At 33.8% G+C, this 12,699-nt stretch overlaps 1 protein-coding gene across 2 annotated transcripts in view; it reads left to right on the plus strand.

Moving 5' to 3' along the window:
- The window catches only part of scn4ab (sodium channel, voltage-gated, type IV, alpha, b), a 67,615-nt gene that overhangs the window by 39,143 nt on the left and 15,773 nt on the right, over window positions 1–12,699 (plus strand). For both annotated transcript variants that reach the window (XM_056453360.1, XM_056453359.1), the window contains exons 5-15: window positions 1,433–1,561; window positions 6,285–6,376; window positions 6,463–6,723; window positions 7,201–7,264; window positions 7,372–7,513; window positions 7,700–7,897; window positions 7,991–8,201; window positions 8,485–8,723; window positions 8,824–8,997; window positions 9,404–9,760; window positions 11,670–12,017. In XM_056453360.1, coding sequence (XP_056309335.1) covers window positions 1,433–1,561; window positions 6,285–6,376; window positions 6,463–6,723; window positions 7,201–7,264; window positions 7,372–7,513; window positions 7,700–7,897; window positions 7,991–8,201; window positions 8,485–8,723; window positions 8,824–8,997; window positions 9,404–9,760; window positions 11,670–12,017 — 2,215 coding nt within the window. The remainder of the gene's footprint in view (window positions 1–1,432; window positions 1,562–6,284; window positions 6,377–6,462; window positions 6,724–7,200; window positions 7,265–7,371; window positions 7,514–7,699; window positions 7,898–7,990; window positions 8,202–8,484; window positions 8,724–8,823; window positions 8,998–9,403; window positions 9,761–11,669; window positions 12,018–12,699) is intronic.

Here is a 12,699-nt window from a genome sequence, read left to right on the forward strand (position 1 = left end):
TCACCTAAATATACCATCCATACATTCATCCATCTATCCATACACAAATGCATACATACAGACATTCATACATACATATATACATACATACAGTGCTCAGCATATATAAGTACACCCCTCACAAATCTATCTTTTAAAATCGTATTTTTAATAGGAAGCTGTACAATATTGTATTTGTGCATATACATTAGATTAGTCAGTACTGTTACTGAAGCCAAATCTGGAGCTTATCTTGCAAAATAACTTACGATAACAGTACAAAAACTAGTTTACCCAAATTTATCTGTAAGAGAAAAATATTAAATACAAATTTTAAAAAGAGGAAAAATCAAGAGTAGCAAACATTTTTTTAAAATGTAGTTGAAATTTTGTAGTTTGTAATATATATATATTTTTTCTGTATATATATATATTTTTTTATATATATATATTTTATATTTTACTTGAATTTAATTGTATTATCTTTCAATTTCTAAATATGTTTGGTGACTAAAATATTATTTTAATAAATGTATCTGTTTAATAAATCTGTTTTGCTTAAATGCACCAAAATACATCGCCTATATTCACTGAGAAATGGAGAAAACTTTTATTTTTCTAAATGGGGTGTACTCAATTATGCTGAGCACTGTAACTACATACATAACTACTTGTCCTTACTCTTTTCTGATTCAGAAATATAATTAAACTTCCATGTGCTTTTATTATAGAATTGTTATTAAAAATGTATAAGGGAACATTAAAGGTGGGGATCACGATGAAGTATTATCATTATACTTGCATAAGGATACAATATTATTGTGATTTTAAATAAATTTGATATTTCATGATATATTGCTATTTATTACTGCTTTTCCAACAGGCAACATCTGTTCTAACTAAACAGAAATATGTTTCAGTTTGTTTAAATCACTTCAATTTTATTGCTGCAGTGTAAAATGGTAGACAACTGTGGATAAACTGACCAACACTTTAATGAAAAATTGCCATAAATGTTTTATGCACCTTTCTGCGTTATTTATTTTGCTAATTTTCTGCATGCTGAAGGTGACCAAGTTCAACACCACCATCTAGACTGTAAAGAAATTGATTTGAATATTCAACCAAATAGTATAATGAAACATTGGTAATATGCATTGTTGTATCAATATAGTATTGTAGTATAAAATATTGCAATACTATGCTGTATTTCCTTCCACCAAAAATTGGTTGTATGTTCATAAAGTGGAGTTTTAAAAGCGATTGTGTTTGAATTAAAAACAAAGTCATGTCATTCGAAAGATAGAGTTGTTTAAATTGGTTCTTTGGTTGGAGGGGTGGGGGGCGGGTATATATGATATTTTGTAAAGTTTTTGAAATAACTGCTAATTAACATTCTGAAGTTAATGAGACATGTTTACAGACTTTTATCATGTTTTTTGAATCCCTATAGGTACGTTTTCACTGCCATCTACACCTTTGAGGCACTGGTAAAGGTTCTGTCCAGAGGTTTCTGCATTGGCGATTTCACATTCCTACGAGACCCGTGGAACTGGCTGGATTTCATGGTCATCAGCATGGCGTAAGTGTGACACTGAATAAATATCACTAGAAAGATCAACCGATTCTAAAGATGCGTGTTAAATACGGAGTGTTGCATTATTAAAGGGTTACTTCAACCAAAAAATGAACATTTGCTATTAATTACTCACTTGCATGTCATTTAAATCCTCTGAGATATTTGTTCATCTTCAGAGCACAAATTAAGATATTTTAGATGAAATATGATGCAATATGACGCACTTCCAATCATAAGATGGTATGAGTATGATGGTATTACTATTATTATAATGCTACCATAGTAAACGTGCACCCTAATGACCTGACAAGGAAGAGAACACATTGGCAAACAAAGTCAGTTTTATTTATTTATATATATATATATATATATATATATATATATATATATATATATATATATATATATATATATATATATATATATATATATATTTATTTATTTATTTATTTATTTATTTATTTATTTATTTTTTTTTTTTTTTTTTTGTATGAACAGAAGTGTTTTTGGAGCTTAATATGATTACAGTTGAAGTTTTTAAGAAAGTTTTTGGTTCTTTTTCTGGACTTTGAAGGTCTCATTACCACTGCTGTCTATGAAGGGTCAGAAAGCTCTCAGATTTCATCTAAAATACTTTAAATACTTGTGTTTTGAAGATGAGCAGAAGTGTATTAGAGCGACATGCGGGTGAATAATTCAAAACAGAATTTTAATTTTTTAATGAGCATAACCCTTTAACTTCAATGCAATTGGGTTATTCAGAAGAGAACTGAAAGTGTTTACAGCTTTATTTTTAACTGCAGATTCCATAATCAGATGCCTTTTCCAGATAGTCAGCATAGTGTGTGTCTAATCGGTTTTTGCTCTGTCAGGGTAATGTGGCACATGAGATGGCAAACATATTAGACTCAGAAGCATTGTGAAAATACCCACTCTGATGTGAGAGGTCAAGGGTCAGTGTGTTTACACCATCGCCACTGAACAATGAGGCTGGCCTTAGCTCCTGGTCCACCTCAGCTTCTCCATATGCCCCCTCAAAAGTCCACCCTCACCTCCCTTTACTATTAGAGCCTGGCTGAATGAAAATGTTTATCCACTTGTAAAGCAGGATCACTTATCATGCCTATTTTTAGCAGCAAATCTCAGCTTCGCACTTTAGTGTGATTGTAGTATTGAAGGACTTTAAAGGTCCTGGTTGACCTTTACTGCTGCATTCTCTCTGCTGTTTTCCTCTATACCAATACTTTAATGTGTTGTATATGCATATGGGTAAGTACACATCAGAGGTGCCCAAACCTGCACCTTGAGGGCCACTGTCCTGCAAAGATCAGCTCCAACCTTAAGAAAACACATTATCCAGCTGATCAAGGTCCTCAAGATCACTAAAAACAACCGGTTGAGGGACAATTTGCAGAACAAAATCTGCCCTCATTGAAAAGTGAATCCTAAATATACAGTTTAAAGTCTATGAACACCAATTTTCAGTAGCATCTAATTTATGCATTTGGAGGACACTTTTATGCAAAGGGATTTAGATTGCATTAGAGTTTTGTTAGTTTAAACTTTTACCAGGAATCAAAACAATGATCTTTTTTTTCCATTCTTGCTGGTGTTTTTTTTAATGAATTTTTAATAAGAAATAGTTTTGTTTTATGATAAAATCTTTAGTAAGTGGAATGATTTACATGTAGAACTTTAAAAGAAAAAAAAAAATACTGCTTGAAAAATATAATTGCTTAACATTCCTGTCGTGTTCGGGTCAATCTGACGGATTTACAACTTAACATACTTAACACTCAAAAATATTGTGTTTAACACCTGATTGCTTCAATGTCTTATGATATCCGCCACACTATGCACTTGATCATACTGTTTCATTACACCTGTGGTGTTCCCGGTCATAAGTGACCGCCATAAGAAATTAATGCATATCCATTTATTCCAATGTGCTCATTCTGCAAACGTAGCCCTATATACATTTCTGGAGATCCCAAGTTATGTAGCCAGACGTACGTATGGCTGCATTCCATTTTTAAAATGAACGCTATGGGGCAGTACTGGGCGCCTACCAGCTGACCGATTACCCACGTATGAACGACTCTCCCGCTGTGACCAGTTTGTCCAGTAAGCTCACCATGTACATTGGTGAACTGGAGATGCAGAGTGGAGTTGACTACAAAGAAAGAGTTCGGGCCCGTTGAAGAAACAGTTCCAGAAAGCCAGTAAGACACAAAACAGAATTTATAAAATAAAATAAACAAGTGAATATAACAGGGTGAGAATTTGGTAAAAATTAGGTGAGGACTTTTCTGGATTGCTTTTTAAAACTGTCAGTTGGGTTAAGGGAAGTGGGTGGGTGGGTCAATTGGTGCTTTCGAAAACACTATTGGTTGGGTTTAAGGAAGGGTGAGGGTAGGTCAGTCGATTGGTCAGTCAGTCAAACAGTTAGTCGACAGCAGCCTCTGGTGGATTTACGAGAGAACAGCAGGTGCGAATGGCACACTTCAGAGAACTTTGAGATCTCAAAAAGCGTACACAGCAGCCTCTCGTGGATTCGCGAAAACAAGTCTGCAAAAAAAAACGTAGCTCCTGAGATGTATATAGAAGTATGTTTTCAGAATGAGCCTGGTTTGCTATATTCATTCATCAGACTGAAAACATCCCCATACACATCAACTCATTTCACACACATTTCAGACTGAACAATATTTTTCGCATCTACACATCTCTTTCCCACGCTTATGTGTTGATGCTCCCATGTGATTACCTCCATGACATTACATGTTCATTTTGTAATACATTTTCAGTGCCTATTTGTATTTTGACTGTGGTTATTTTATGTCTAATTCTATAAATTCATGTTAAACACTACTTTGAGACATTATTCACAGCTAGAGAATTTTGAATAGAAATTAGGTGGTAAAAAAATTATTTTTGTGCTAATTTAAGACAGAACAGTCAATTTTGACCAGGGACACTAAAGTAAGCGGTTGGAGGTAAACACGACAGGAGGGTTAAAGAGCATTCATTCAAAGCAACACTCATTAAATTTTTGTAAGTCAAGCCCTTGACCTTGCATTGTTGATTGAACTCAAGAATCAAAATTTTGCATTTCACGATTTACATTTTTTTTCTCAATACTCAATCCCTAAATCGGCTTCTTACAGTGTCTCTGTTAGTTTTACATTTGGTTGCCTAAAGTTAACAGACAGTGAAATCACTTGTGATCCAATTGCCCAACAGGCATCTCACTTGCATTTGGTTCATAGTATAATATAATGATGCCATTTGGCTTCTGTGATCGACTGTTGCGCTCAAGCTAAATATAGTCTTCACTGAACATATCTGTTACCCCAGCAATTTCTACACGCCTCAGAAGACTTTACAAAACATGCTTTAAGAAAGTTCACATCAATAAAAGACACTCTTGGTTTTAGCCATATGCTTCCATGCTTATACACATCTTTTGAAATATTTACAACCTGATCTCAGGAAAATGTGGCTTTTTACTGTATACTTTGTATTACTTTGGAGTAATATCTAATTTGTACAATAACACTTGTGTGAGCAGATTCCACAAATAAGATCAAAACAATTCCCATGAAGTAACCACTAATTCATTTCTGTTTACTAATATTAGGAACTTCCATAAAATTGTGATTGGTATGAAATCAACCAACAAAAAAAAGAAAGTTATTCATGAATTATTATGTAACTTCTTTACTGCTTACACTTGTTACATATTACATGAACACTTATCATTTCTATCAGAAAGAAATCATTCCAATTAGTGAATCTATATATATATATATATTGTGTTTAGTACATGAATGCTAAAAGTGATCTGGTTGGTGCGAATTTATATGCCACATGCTTCAAATCACATTGAATCTTTTTTGTTGAACATTGTTTGTCATACAACTTGACATAAACAAACAAAAACATCACAAACTGTTTTTGTCTTTGCCCTGACAACTTGACATTACCAAAACTTACTTACTCCCAGTGCCGTTTATATCGAAGTTGATATTAAGTCGCACCATGCTGGTGTTTCGTAACATCTAATTTTTACGAGGTGGATCGTTAGCCCAACGCCCAACCTGGATAACCAGAACATACACACATACACTATGGACAATTTAGTTTACCCAATTCACCTATAGCGCATGTCTTTGGACTTGTCAAGAATAGCACCCAGAGGAAATCCCACGCAAACATGGGGAGAGTATGCAAACTCCACACAGAAATGCCAACTGACCCAGCCAAGCCTCGAACCAGCAACCTTCTTGCTATAAGGCGACAGCACTACCCACTGCGCCACCATGTCGCCCTTCACAAAGACAACAAAACTTGTCATAAATCTGTCATTAACATGACTGTCATGAAGCAATTATAAATATGTCACAAATTTTGTGTCATTAATACCTTTTTCTACCTCAACTAACAAAAAAAAAAAAAAAAGAATTGCATGGGAGGGCTAATAATTTTGCCTGCAACTTTACATGTGACTAAAAATAATCTTGAATCTTAAAATAATCGTCATCACTCTACAATACAACATGTAAACACACCTAAACACACATCAGCAGTAGAGGTTTTACAATAAGAAGAATTTGCCAGTGCTGGGTTCATCCGCTTCATAAACCATATGATAAATAACCTCTGATAAATTGTCAGTGAGTCAGTGTTTATATTGAGAAATGAGCATTTTCCCTTCATCCCATAGGTACCTCACAGAGTTTGTGGACTTGGGGAATATATCCGCTTTGAGGACTTTCCGTGTTCTCCGTGCCCTGAAAACAATCACTGTAATTCCAGGTAAACAAAGCATGGCTACTATATACTGTATATTGTATAATTCTGACAATGTGTCAGCTGAGATTTTGTTTAATTGTGAATTCCAGGTCTAAAAACCATTGTTGGAGCCCTGATTCAGTCGGTGAAGAAACTGGCGGATGTGATGATCCTTACCGTCTTCTGTCTCAGTGTGTTTGCTCTCATTGGCCTGCAACTGTTCATGGGAAATTTGCGGCAAAAGTGTGTCTTGTGGCCTCCGGTTGGCTGGAACACTGACAACCTGACCATGCTCTCCAATTACACAGACATCAATGGCAATAGAACTGCCAACAGCACTTTTGACTACCAGAAATATATTGAGAGTGAAGGTGACTTGTGTCTTATTAACATTAGTAAACTGATGTAAATTAATTAATGTATCAGCAAGAGCCATAAGCGTTTTAATTTGTTAGGATTTTATTAGTTAATGTAATTTCTGACATGATCTAATAATGACCAATACTCATACAGCATTTATTAATCCTAGTTCAACATCCACTAATGCATTATGATAATCTAAATGCATGCTTGTTAACATTAGTTAATGCACTTTGAGTTAACAAAAACTAACAATTAAATTTATTTCAATTAACTACCGTTAAGAAAGATGAATAAATACAGTAACTATTCATTGTTTGTTCATATTAAATAATACATTAGCTAATACAACCTTATTGTAAAGTGTGACCAAAGTTTCTTTAATGTTCATCCAAAGAATACAGTTAAAAAAAAAACTCTAAATGAAAGAGAACTTGTTGTTTACTGCATTCGCATTCATTTAAGTCTTCTCGATTCCCTTTCCGTAGAAAATTACTACTATGTGCCAGGCCACGTGGATCCTTTAGTTTGTGGGAACAGTTCTGACGCAGGGTATGTTCTGCTGATATTTATTTTAATTTGCTTCATGCTTTTAAATAATGATGGACAATGCTAATTGTCTGAATATGTATATTTAAATGAGTTGTTGCTTTTTGCAGGTTGTGTCCTGAGGGTTACATATGCCTGAAAGCTGGCCGAAATCCTAATTATGGCTACACTAGTTATGACAACTTTGGATGGGCTTTCTTAGCTCTTTTCCGGCTCATGACTCAAGATTTCTGGGAGAACTTGTTCCAATTGGTGGGTATATGCATCCTGTTCAATTCATCTTATTCCTTGCCACATATGGGCTGCATCTTAAAGCTTAGGGTAACAAGTTTTTCTAACATCCATCAAAACATGTTAAATTGTGCCCCAGAACTAAATACAAGATTGAAATCGGTCTTTAAAAACAACACAAAAAGCAGAACTTTTCTAATGTTTCAGACTCTCCGTGCAGCAGGGAAGACGTACATGATCTTCTTTGTGGTCATCATCTTCTTGGGTTCGTTTTACCTCATCAATCTGATTCTTGCTGTGGTGGCCATGGCCTATGCTGAACAAAATGAAGCTACCGCTGCAGAAGCTAAAGAGAAGGAGGAAGAGTATGCAAAAATCATGGAGCAGCTCAGGAAACAAGCTGAGGTTTGTTATAGTCATCAATTGAAACCTTTTCGATGTTCAGCCTGAAAAACACCAATTGATCATTCTGATTCTGCCTGTTTTCTTGTCGAGCAGCAGAAGAATGGAATGGTAAATGGCAGCAAGACATCCCTATCCAGCAAAAAGAAAGGCGATGATGACCAAATGCAAAGCGACTATGATGGAATTGCATTGAAACCTCTCTCAAAATCGAATGGATCCAAAGGCAACATGAATTACTTGGAAGTTCCTGACTCGCAGATAAGAAAACCAAGTGCGGTGAGCGCTGTGGAGAGTACTTTAGATGGTATGTTCATATTTCGGTTTAATTAGAATAAAGTGTTTTGGGTGGGGTGAACATTTGACAAAAACTTTTTATCATTTCATCATACTGCATTTCATTTCATCAAATGATGATTTAGATAGTTTTTTTTTACATGTAAACATAATCTAACATTAACTAATACAACCTTATTGTAAAGTGTTACCAAAAATAGAATAATAATATTAAAGAAGTTCAGACCTATTTTGAATGAGCTACAGAACCATTAAAGAAGTCAAATCCTACATTAAAACACTTTCATCTACAGCACTGGAGGATGCTGAAAGGCCGTGTCCTCCCGGCTGGTACAAGTTTGCTAATATATTCCTGAAATGGGATTGCTGTGTACCATGGGTGAAGTTCAAAAGGATCGTCTACTTATTTGTAATGGACCCTTTTGTTGATCTGGGCATCACCATCTGCATTGTACTCAACACTGTGTTCATGGCTATGGAGCACTATCCTATGTCTGTACAGTTTGAAGAAATGTTGGCAATAGGAAACCTGGTAAGTGAATCTACCTATTGATGTTTACTTACTATGAAACTATCTAAAAAAAATTGTAGTTTGGTCAGTGTGCGGAATCATTGTGTTTTTTTTCCTGAAGGTTTTCACGGGTATCTTCGCAGCAGAGATGGTGCTAAAACTCATTGCGCTGGACCCGTATTATTACTTCCAGGTTGGCTGGAACATTTTTGACAGTATAATTGTGACCATGAGTCTGGTGGAGTTGGTGTTAGCTGATGTTGAGGGCTTGTCTGTGCTGAGGTCCTTCCGTCTGGTAGGTCAAACTTCATTCGCTTTAAAAAAACAAAACAAATCATGCTTCGAAATTTATTATATATTAAAATAAATTCCTTCCATTATATAAAAACACTTTTGTGAAATGGAAATATCTGGTATTCCTTTTAAAAGTTAAGTCAGATCTGCTTACAATGAATGGAGACTTTTGAGTTCATTTAAAGAAACAAACTAGTTTTTAACACTAGAACTACCAAGACAGTTTTTCTGTCATATGTTAATTAAAACCTATGTAACGATAGTACCCTGACTTTTTCTAAAAGTGTGTATATTTCATTCTAACAATGGTATTTTATTACAAAACACAAAAGAGTTCTGCATATTTCTACCTTGAATCAGAAAGCTCAGAATTTCTTTCTATTTAAATTCCTACTGTTGGTTTGTAGATGCGTGTGTTCAAGCTGGCAAAGTCCTGGCCAACCCTAAGCATGCTGATAAAGATTATCGGCAATTCTGTGGGCGCCCTTGGGAATCTGACCCTCGTCCTGGCCATTATCGTCTTCATCTTTGCCGTGGTGGGGATGCAGCTTTTCGGAAAAAGCTACACGGATGCTGTGTGTAAGATCTCGGAGAGTTGCGAGCTCCCTCGCTGGCACATGGCAGATTTCTTTCATGCCTTCCTCATCATCTTTCGTGTTTTGTGCGGCGAGTGGATCGAAACTATGTGGGACTGCATGGAGGTGGCTGGTCAAGGAATGTGCATCATCGTCTTCATGATGGTCATGGTTATAGGAAACCTAGTGGTGAGTGCATTGACTTGTGAATCTTTGACATACAGACCGATGCATAGATGAAGATTATACAGTGGAAGTCAAATTAAGAGGAATAACTAGCAATGGCTTTTTTGTCTGTTTAGAATTTTAATAAATCTGCATTGCAGTAGTTTTTAATTACAGGACTATTAAAATGAGCCTGGCCTAGATGGTGTTGATTTTGGCATTTAAATTATCTTTAAATCATCCATTCAAATATGTTTTTTTGTCTCATGGGCCTATATTTTTTTTAATAAGCAACATACTGTAAATGCAATAATATAAGACATTTTAGAAGCCAGAGACAGACTACAAAGTTGTGTAAATTGATACAAAATGCTTATAAATTAGCTTTGAAATCAACTGAAAAAATATCATGTATAAATTCTCTTCGAATTCTCTTTTTTTGTTTGTTTCTTTGAAATAGAAATTTCTAACTAATTACAATCTAACTTTTACCAGAAAATAATCCTAGACTTCCATAATATTTCATCATGATATATATATATATATATATATATATATATATATATATATATATATATATATAATATTTCATCATGTTATATATAAATAAATATATATATATATATATATATATATATATATATATATATATATATATATATATATATAATACGATAACGTGAAATATATTAATAATCATTAATCTAATGAAAATATATTGTAAGTGGTAAATATACTGTATAGTTTTAATAAACTAACATATAAACATTATTATAAATAATATAAATATAAATATTTCATCGTTGTTATTTGCATTTCAATCAGGTATGAGGTTATATACGGTTGAAGTCAAAATTTATTAAATTATTTCAAAATATATATTATTATTTACATTTGAAATTGTACCAGAGAAGACCATTCATGAAATGAAAAATGAATTCCATAATATTTCCATCTTTTTATTTTAGAGTGGAATTTAATCATATTATTAATAATACATAATATAAAATATTGTATATACACTGTAAAAAAATATCTGTGAATTGACAGTTTTTGCATATTTTGTGATTCATGTTTTTTCCCACTTATTTAGGCTTTTGAGTTGCATTATGAGACCTTGATCTTCCAACAACTTTTAACTTTTAAAAGTGACTTTTATGAACATTTTTAATAGTTTGAGGTGATCAGTTGTTGTATATTATGGTTAAGCTGCCAGTACATTTTCTGTTATTTTACAAACTTAGTTCTGTATATATTATTTCTTAAACAATATCTTGACTCAGACAACTAAAATGTCAATAAAAGTCACTTTGTTAAACTGCAGAGTTGAATTTTCAACATCAAAAGTTGGCAGAACAGAGATCAGCATCCCATAATGCAATTCACAACTGTAAATAAACAGAAAACACACAATTATTTAATATAATATAAAGGCTTAAGTAGGTTAATAAGGTTAACTAAGCAGGTTAGGGTAATTAGGCAAAAATAAAATTTGCTTAAAGGGGCTAATAATATTGACCTTAAAATGGGTCATAAAAAAATTCAACTGCTTGTATTCTAGCTGAAATAAAACAAATAAGAGTTTCACCAGAAGAAAAAATATTATCAGGAAAATAGAAAAAGTATTTACTTGCTCTGTTAAACATAATTTGGGAAATATTTAAAAAAGAAAACAAAATTCAAAGGGGGCTATTAATTCTGACTTCAACTGTGTGTGTATATATATATATATATATATATATTTGTATCTAATAATAATAGAATGCATTTAGTCATTTAGCAGACACTTTACCATAAAGATGTAAACAAAAGTTACCTATGCGAGACATTTAAGACGTAAATTGTTATATTTGTATTTTTCAGAAAATGAATATAATGAAAACAAACTTTATAGTATAAATGTATTTAATCTTTTCTAATTCTCGTCCAATAGGTGTTGAATCTGTTCCTGGCTTTGCTGCTCAGCTCCTTCAGTGGGGACAACCTGTCAGCATCTGATGATGACGGGGAGAACAACCTGCAGATTGCCATTTCCAGAATCACCAGAGGCATCGACTGGATAAAAGCCTTCACTATGAGACACGTGAGACGATGTCTGAATCTGAAGCCAAAGGAAGAGGGTGCAAAAGTAAATGGAGAGGGCGAAGCTAAAATGAATGCCATCATGAATTCCAGTTCCTCCATGATCAAAGTGCCTATAGCCAATGGGGAATCAGATGATGATGATGGAAACGGCTCTTCTGAGGAAGAAGACAATGAGGGCGGTGATGTAAATACGAAAGTGAGTTTTATTCAGTGAAAAATGTGGTAACACTTTAGTTTAAGCACTTTAGTTTCCAGTTTTAACGACTGACTTATTACCTGCCTATTATTAAGATATTGTCTGTTTTTTAGTACTTATAAAGTTTGATCTCATTCTGCATCCCAAATCCTACCCAATACCTAACTATCTTACTATTAATAAGCAGGAAATTAGTAGTTTATTGAGCTGAATATCTTAATTAATAGCATGGATCGTACATTAAAATAAAGTGTGATAAAATATTCGAATGTGAAAGATCACACAAAAGCAGAACAAGCTAGTGCCAAACGTATTGATATTTTGAATTGCATAAATAGTTTCTAAAACTATGCAATATCACTTTTAGACAATATTGATATCTGCTTATCTCTTTCCAAAAGTGAGTGTATATGCATTGCAGTAACAAGTCACTCCTGTAATTCAGGCCATGTAAAGCATTTATAACGGTGTTAGAACACTGCAGTCTAGTGTGTCCCACAGTTTCACTTGGTCCATTTATCCAGAGTGTTCAGTAGCTTATTTTTGATGCTACTGTACAACCTTCATGGACATTTGGGTTTATCAGTTGAACCATCAAACGCAAGAAGCAGTAGCTATCTGATCAGAAAAAATGCATGAAGTGACCCGGTTTAAATAGCACCATTTTGTCATTTCTGTAATC

The sequence above is a fragment of the Danio aesculapii genome, chromosome 3 (assembly GCF_903798145.1).
Source record: "Danio aesculapii chromosome 3, fDanAes4.1, whole genome shotgun sequence".
NCBI classification, from domain to species: Eukaryota; Metazoa; Chordata; class Actinopteri; order Cypriniformes; family Danionidae; genus Danio; species Danio aesculapii.